Below are 8,495 nucleotides of genomic sequence, written 5' to 3'. Positions count from 1 at the left end.
TACTTCTACTTTAATCAAATTTTCACTTCTATATCTTTCCTGTAAAAAAAATCCATGTTTACCTAATAATTTATATTTAATGATGTTGATATCAGTTCTTTTAGTTATAACAACAAATGGAAAAGAACTTATGTGTCCATCAGGATGAGAATGATTAAATTAATTATGATACATCTGCACTTTAGAATTCTTGGCAATAGTTAAGAGTGAGGTGGATCTATATGTGCTTCCACAGAAAGATCCTGCATTCATTTTATTAGGGACAAGGGCAAGAGGCAAAATAGTATGTTCATCATTATTCAAGTACATTAAAAAAAAACAAATTATATTTTTCTAAGACATCTATGTAAGAAAAAGCCCAGACTATATTTTAATATAATATATACAACATTTTAAAATTGTGGTTACTTCTGAGGAGGGCTGAATTTTGAAGAATGGAGTAAGGAATGGGATTTTATTTATCCATGTTTTTAGAATTTCGTTAGCATCAAGAATATGTGCCCTATTTCTTTTGTAATTAGTATATTTAAGAAAGGCTACCAACAGAAAAAGTAGCTGTGTATTATTCAGATGAAGTAACTGCTACCTGATGTAATGGAAGAAGGCTGAAATCTGAATGATTTAACACTACGAAAGTTTATTCCTCATGCACATAAAATCTGACAAAGGTAGGCAATACCTCTGCTGTTGGATGACCCTGGGATCCAGGTTGCTCCCTTCCTGGGTCTCCACATCTCAACACAAGCTCTGCATGTTTGCTTTTCATTGAACAGCAAGCATGGAGGTAGCTTACTGACTCTCAAATGTGTTGGTCTGCAGATGACAAACATTGCTTCTGTTCATATTTTGGGGGCAAAAATAATCACCAACCCTTTTCTAATGCAAGTGTATCTGATTATATAATATAGACCATGAGCCCAGGAACGAGGGCAAGACACCTGTGGGAAGAGCACTTACAGTTTCTCTATTAATAGTTACAAAGTAGGTTATCAGTAACGTACAACACTTAGAATTTGTATGACAAAAGCCTTCTTCATTCTTGGAGATGTTTCTGAGAAGGACAAAATTGCCTTGCAACACTCCAAATTTTTCTGAGTGCCTACTAAGTGACAGGTGTTCAAATATAGGAGCACACTAGTTTTCTAAAGAACACTGGAAATCTCTACAGGGAAGCATCACACTTCCTCACACTATAGCACCTTCCTGTACTGACCTTATCAATAACCTCTGTAATCTCAGTACACTGACACTTTGCTTCTTCCTTTTGCTGCATGGTCAAAAATCACAACTTTTGAGTTTCTGCTATGCACCACTTGATGAACACAACTGAACACTTGCACAGATGTCTTTGGGCACACTGAAAACCAGGATTTGTCCCTGCAGCAGATACAGACAAGAGTCAGGAAAATGGTGGTCAGTTAGTTTTTCTTATCAAAGCTGGCACATCTTCCAGGAAGACCTTTCCTACCTCAGTACAAGACTGAATAATTGTTCCACAAAGATACCCATATCTTATCTCTGGGACCTGTGAATATGTTATGTTAAACTTTGCAGATGTAGTAAGGTTAGGAAAACGACTTTAAAATAAAGATCTTACACTGGATTATCAGAATGGACCCAATCTAATGTCATGGGCCCTGATAAGCAGAAAGGGTTTCCTGGGTGGATAGAAAAGAGATACAGCACAGTTGGGCGAGGGACAGTTAGAGAGATTCCAAGCATGAGAAGAACGCGATGTTTTATTGCTGATCCAAAATGTATGGGCTCAGGCGCCCCTGCGTGGTTCAGTTGGTTGAGCATTCAACTCTTGATTTCACCTCAGGTCATGATCCCAGGGTCGTGACATAGAGACTCGTGTCAGGGGTGCCTGGGTGGCTTAGTCGGTTAAGCNAGACTCGTGTCAGGCTCTGTGCTGAGTTTGGAGCCTGCTTAAGTTTCTCTCTCCTTTTGCCCTTCTCCACCCCCCCTACTTCCATGCTCTCCCTCTCTAAAATAAAAAAAAAATAACGTTTTTAAAAATAAAGTTTAAAAAATATATGTGGGCTCAGATGCAAGAACTGGAGAGAAGCCTGGAGAAACAATGTCAGCTCCAGCTGACAGTCAGCACGAAAACAGGGCCTGAATCTTATTACCACAAAGAACTGAATTGTGCCAATAGCCTGAATGATCTTGGAAGGACATTCTTCCCAGAACTCATGATGAGAGGCCTGTTAACTGAAAGTTTGACTTGGGCCTTGTGAAACCCAGAAGAGAGAATTCAACAGAAGCAACTTGGATTTATCACCCACACAGACTTGTGAGATAATACAGGTGTGCTGTTGTAATCTGCTAAATTTGTGGTAATTTGTTATGGCGATTGTGGAATACTCGTACAGACTCTTGGAAGGAGTACAGGGTCTGTTAGAATTCAGCCTGTGCTGATGGTTGCTGCACAGTGACTTCCCCTGTCCTTCCTCATCTACTGCTTAGGGAGGGAGGCTTTGGTTCTTCACGACTTAGTTAAGCTCACTCATCAGTGTATGGATTCAGTGGCCAGTCTCGGATAAGTTACCAGATTTCTCATCTGCTTTCTAAAATCTCCTCTCTTATTTCAGAGCTATCTTTCAAGAATCCATAGATTCTGTGCCAAATCAGATTCTACCTCAGAAGCTGATTTGGAAAATACTTTGTGAGTGTGCTGGCAACTCCCAGATCAGATGAGCAAACATCTAAATGTCACTGCCAAAGTAAAAGACCACATACACTGGGCTGTTGTTAGCAGAGGGGTTCCATAGTTAGGGATGGGACAGACAGGAATTGTCTGCAGTGAATCTGAATGCTCTAAGTCAGGGAAAAGGAACGTTATTCTGGGCTGTTTTTCCCCCCACTGGGAGCAGAGTGCAGTCTTATGAAAGGATTCAGGGGAGAACTGGACAGCAGATCAGGATCTAGACTTGGACATCAGGGCACAATGTAGAAAACCCAGGGCAGGAATCATGTAACTGGGAACGTGATGGTTCTGGCCCCTGTACTAGCAGTAGGCAGAGTAAGCTTTTTTTTTTTAATGTTTTATTTATTTCTGAGAGAAAGAGAGAGAGAGACAGACAGACGGCGTGAGCAGGGGAGGGTCAGAGAGAGAGGGAGACACAGAATCTGAAACAGGCTCCAGGCTCTGATTTAGCTGTCAGCACAGAGCCCAACACGGGGCTCAAACCCACAAACCGTGAGATCATGACCTGAACGGAAGTCGGATGCCTAACCAACTGAGCCACCCAGGCGCCCCGAGGCAGAGTCAGTTTTAAAAGAACCCTGTGGCTAGGGGGAAGGAGCAACTTAGGCAGATGCAGCCCAGAGTTANCTTAGGCCCAGCCCTGTCACTTACAAGCTAGGTGAACTTAGGAAAATTTCAGTTAAGTAAACCTTCATCTGTGAACTTGGTTTTATAAGCAGTCCTCTTGTTTTTGGCTTACATATATCTTGTAAGGAGGAATGGTAGGGNCCACATCCTCGTCAGCATCTAGAGTTCTCTGATTTGCTCATTTTAGCCACTCTGACTGGCGTGAGGTGGTATCTCAGTGTGGTTTTGATTTGTATTTCCCTGATGAGGAGGGATGCTGAGCATCGTGGGAATTTATTTTTTTTAGTCCAGTAAATTTCAGTGAATTCATAGACCTCTAGGACACGGCATAAGAAATCAGCCACTATGAGTCTAAGCAAGTTAAACTAAGTTGCTTGCTGTATAACTTTTTTGAGGATATGTTACTCATTGTTGTTGTGGGCAAATATTTGTGGGCTCAAAACTTCTGGAATTTGTATTAACATCTGTTTCCATCCCTCCCTTCCATCTGGTCTTCATCCGAAACACTTGTATTTGCAATTATTTCACCCCAATCACAAATATAATTCTAGCTTAGAGGTTACCAAATTACATTCCAGATAACCTAATTAAAATGCCCATTTAGGGCACCTGAGTGGCTCAATAGTTAAGCATGTGACTTTGGCTCAGGTCATGATCTCAAGGTTCATGAGTTTGAGTCCCCCATCAGGTGAGCTCGTGCCCTGCTTTGTGACCACAGGCCCCACTTCAGGTAAACATGAGCCCCGCATCTGGTGAGCACAAGCCTGCATCTGGTGAGCATAAGCCCTGCTTCGGCTGACAGGAGCACTGCTTTGGGTAAAACATGAGTCCCACTTCGTATGAGCCCTGCTTCTCTCTCTCTCTCTCTCTCTCTCTCTCTCTCTCTCTCAAAAAATGCTCATTTAGTGGATGGGCTATGCCTCTCGCATCCCAGGGCAAAGATCGCCATCACAGTGACTTCTGAGCATTCTACCTCCTGTGAGTATCACAGCCACTCTTTTAATATGACATGTGCAAATACATTGCCTATTTTGTGCACTGTGTTCTTCTGCACAGGGACCAGAACATAGTACCTCTTCTATTCCTGCCCCAGGTGAAGATTCTTCTCTGTTTTATCTATGATCTTTAAGTACTAAACGCACTTTTCTATTCCAGGCTTCAGTCTCAGTGTGAGACCCATCATTTGAGGTTTTGGACCCTGCTCACCACTCAGACAAACTCATCCGACCCACCACACAGCTTAGTTCAAAGTACCTCACCCTGCAGGACTTGCAGTTTCCCAAGGTCTCAAATCCCCTTGCCACAGGGCTTTTACGCTTGACTGTTCACACCTAAATCCTCCATGTCCTCACACCATCTTTTGATTTGTCTTTTTTGTGATAAGGAGTATCTCACAATATTCCTTACATCATAGCTGCGCTGAGACTTTAAAATTCTGTGGGCAGGGATAGTTCTTATTCATGTTAGCATTTCCAGTCCTAATGTGGAGCTTTATAAAGACTAGATGCTCAATTATTGTTTGAGAAAAGAAAACAGGGCATTAAGAAACAGAATTTATTATGACATGGGGCACCTGGGTGGCTCAGTCAGTTAAGCATCTGACTTCAGCTCAGGTCATGATCTTGAGGTTTCTGGGTTTGAGTCCCGCGTCGAGCTCTGTGCCGACAGCTCAAGGCCTGGAGCCTGATTCAGATTCAGTCTACCTCATTCTACCTCTTCTCTGCTCATTCTCTCTCTCTCTCTCTCTCTCTCTCTTTCAAAAATAAATACATATTTTAAAAAAATTTTTAAAGAATTTATTATGATATAATTATTTCTCCTACATTCTTGAATAAACTAAATATATCCAGGTGTGTGTATATATATATATATATAGTTACAAAACAACTGACTAAAACTGATAAATGAAGCTAAGAATTTATCATTTTTTATCTATTTCTGTATTTCCTGATCCCAACTATTACACTACTGTGTTTTTTCACACCTGAAGGAAATGCCTCATCTACTGCCATGTTATCTTGTTCCAGATTACTAAGTAAGATGGAAGTTTTCCAATTTTACAAAATAACAAAACTCTTACTCTTGAATCTCATTCACAGCAATAAATATTTGAGCAATATCATTCATAAATTTGTCTTAGAAGCTGCTTAAACCTTCTATTAAAAGGAACAGTATTTTAAAAAATTATCCAGGTCACCACATAGAACAGAAACACAAATACATTATATACTGTGTTTTCCCCAGCCCCACCCTGATCCTCTACTTCTTAACATACAGACGTTTCTTTTTAACAACAAAGTGAAGAATCTTCCTCAGACTTTATTAGTGGTTAGAGGAGCTATTGGCATGGCCTTGGTGTGCACACTGGTTGTGGCCTTGGAATGTGCACTGGTCATGGCCCTGGCACGTGCACTGGCCATGGCAGCGGTATGAGCCCTGGCTGCAGCTCGGGCTTGGGCTCTTTCTTCCTCATCTTGCAAAGCCTCTTCATACCAGGCTGGGAAGGCACTTGGGATGGTATCGTGAACTTTGGCTAGAAACTCCAGGACTTTCATCTTGCTGGTCTCGGCGTGGGCTCGGGGGCCCCACAGGAATTCATAGCGTGGAGGGTCGCTGCCGGGCACCTGGCGGTACTCCAGGTACTTTTCTTTCACAAAATCCTTTGTGATGAGCTTCCTGGGCTCCCCAAAGATGAAGTGCTGCCTCCCCTCATATAATCCTATCACATTCAGTGTTTGCCAGACTTGCTCCTCATTGGCACAGTTGCACTTTGTGAAGATCACACCCAGAATGGTCATTAACAAGCCTGTCTTGGGCACACCACCGTAATCACCCGATACTGCATCATAACTTGGTTCCAGTTTGTTCACAAGGACATAGATGTGCCGGTTGGGATCTACTTCCTTCAAATCAAGACCAAAAACCAGCTCCAAGTGCTCAGAAGTTCTCTTGAGGATCTCATGGAACTGGTTCCTATACATTTGGATTACATTTCTCAGCATTCCTGCCTTGGTAATGAGCTCTTTCTTTTGATACCTTTGCAGCAGGTAATGCACCAACAAAACCACCTTCTCATCTAGTGGGTCTCTCTGAAAGGGCATGGTGGTGGGATGGGCCTGGGAGGATCTGGGCCTTTCCTCCCCTTGGTTGTTGGCACCTTCATTCGATCTTGTGTGTGAAACAGCCACAGCAGGAGTGGTGGTGGCTGTGGCTCTCTGAGGCCCCTGGGGAGTGCGATATGACCCAGCAGCAGCTGAGTTGCTGAAATGAGGAGAGCAAAGGGAGCAGAAAACTTCTCCTACTGCTGTGGTGGCCTGAGCACTTACAAGATCCTGGGGCTTTACGGGAGCCTGGCGGCGTTTCTCACGGGCGCGGAGCTTACTCTTCTGACCCCGAGGCATGATGACCTTTGACTAAGGCAGCAAAAGGACAGAAGACTCAAAGACCTGAAAGGGAAAGGATGACATTGTTCGGCCACTTCACCAAAGAAATACAGCCTTGGCTTTACTGAAGGTCAACCCTGCAGGTTTCTTTGAGGGTACTTCTTGAGGAACCCCCAAGGCTCCTGTTCTCTGCCTTGTCCTGAGGACCCTGTGGACCTTAGCTCCTACCTGCAGGTCCATGTGAAGCTCACTGGGGCTTAGAGCAATTGCTCTGAGTTAGAGAGCATTTCAGTTCACATTAAGGGTTCATCAGTTTACTTTAGGAAGGACCTGGGGTCCCCATGCTCTACTTTTCAGAGGCTGACCCCTCATCTCAAAGCCCTTACCACTCTGAGACCTCAGAGGAGGAACTGAGGGAAACTTCATCTTACTGCACCTGCCCAAGAATGCACAGGGAAGAAAGTGCAGGCAGAGCCCTGGGGGATTCTTTCCATTCTAGAGTAACTAGGGATCTTACTCCTTACTCAAGCTGGAAGAGTGGGTCCCTCCTTCTAATGACAATAAGACTGCCCTCTCAGACCAGATTTCATCTTCCTGACTGCCCAAGGGTGTGAGGAGGTGCCTCAGCCTCACATCCTTACCAAGGCCTCCCAGGGCTGACCTCAGCAGTGGGGCTTTGTGAGGTACTCTTTGTTGGGAGTGAGTTTTTCCCTTAGACCTCATTCAGTGTTTTCCCCACACTGTGGCAGGACCTGGGAGCTCCTCCCTCCCCTAACCTAACAGCTACCTCCTTCTAGTCTAAAGTATCCATTGCCGCTGAGACATCAGATACAGAAGTCAGGATGCTTTACACTAATCCAACCTAACCCACAGCCTCTGGAATAGAAAGTATGAGCAGGGCTCTGCAAGTCCCCTATGTTCTGGAGTGGGTGGTTCCCTCAGATGTCACTCAGAGTTCTTCCCTTTATTCCCTTTAGAGCCTGGGACTGTTCCCCCTGCAGGTCTGAAGTTGACAGCCTGTTCCGATTACCTCACCCACCTCATTCCCGCTCTGGGGAAGTTTAGAAGGTAGTCAGATGTCCATATGTCAAACATTTCCTGGCTAGGTTGTATCAGGGCAGATAGCAGGGGCAGAACTGACTGGAAACCCCTCTAATCTGGAGTGGGCCGATCCACTCACACCTAACCCAAGGTCTTTCCCTTAATTCCAGGTAAGGCCTGGAGCTCCTCCCTTGATTGTTCTGATGCTGCACAATAACATGAAAACTACTGCTTCTCTCAGACACCTAAGGGAGAAGTCAGGGTGCGTCACATTCTTAAATCCCCGCGTGGGACTTTCCAGGTCTGATAGTAGGGGTGGTGCTCTGTGAGGACTCCTTTGTCCTGTTGGGGTGGGGTGGCTCCCTCAAATCTCGGAATCCTTATCTTTACTCCTTTTAGGACCTGGGACCTAACTGCTCTGAAGCTGACACCCTTACCCTCATCAGTCCCCTTGGGAAATTTAGTAGTTTCTCAGAGTTTGCTACAACTGTTGATTCCTGCTTGGGTTCTATTAGGGCTGCTGGTAGGGTCTGGACTCTGTGGGAGGAGCTTCCCCAGTCTGGGATGGGCAGTACCATGACACCTAACTCAGGATCCTTACCTTAAGTCCAGGCAGAGCCCACAGGTCCTTCTTCAGTGGATGTGTCACACCACTACCCTTAGACCAATGTGTTCACTTCCCTGAGACCCCAAGGTGGCTATCAGAGTATATCATTTCTGGCCAACTTTGCCTG

At 44.4% G+C, this 8,495-nt stretch overlaps 1 protein-coding gene across 3 annotated transcripts; it reads right to left on the bottom strand.

The window, feature by feature from the left end:
- Nucleotides 1-5,636: 5,636 nt before the first annotated feature.
- Nucleotides 5,637-7,386, bottom strand: LOC144224267 (melanoma-associated antigen B10-like). 3 transcript variants are annotated; one of them, XM_077755170.1, is made up of 2 exons: nucleotides 7,362-7,386; nucleotides 5,637-6,783 (listed from the first exon to the last, which is right to left on the bottom strand). In XM_077755170.1, the coding sequence occupies exon 2, from the start codon at nucleotides 6,736-6,738 to the stop codon at nucleotides 5,650-5,652; it is 1,089 nt and encodes a 362-aa protein (XP_077611296.1). In that variant the 5' UTR covers nucleotides 6,739-6,783; nucleotides 7,362-7,386; the 3' UTR covers nucleotides 5,637-5,649. The 3 variants fall into 3 exon arrangements, with proteins under 3 accessions (XP_077611296.1, XP_077611295.1, XP_077611294.1); XM_077755169.1 differs by lacking the exon at nucleotides 7,362-7,386 and adding an exon at nucleotides 7,238-7,322; XM_077755168.1 differs by lacking the exon at nucleotides 7,362-7,386 and adding an exon at nucleotides 7,245-7,322.
- Between the last annotated feature and the right edge of the window lie 1,109 nt (nucleotides 7,387-8,495).

This window comes from Crocuta crocuta, unplaced genomic scaffold (assembly GCF_008692635.1).
Source record: "Crocuta crocuta isolate KB4526 unplaced genomic scaffold, BGI_CrCroc_1.0 scaffold1129, whole genome shotgun sequence".
In the NCBI taxonomy this organism is placed as follows: Eukaryota; Metazoa; Chordata; class Mammalia; order Carnivora; family Hyaenidae; genus Crocuta; species Crocuta crocuta.
Note: the sequence above shows the minus strand (reverse complement) of the source record. Positions and strands in the feature narration are given on the sequence as shown.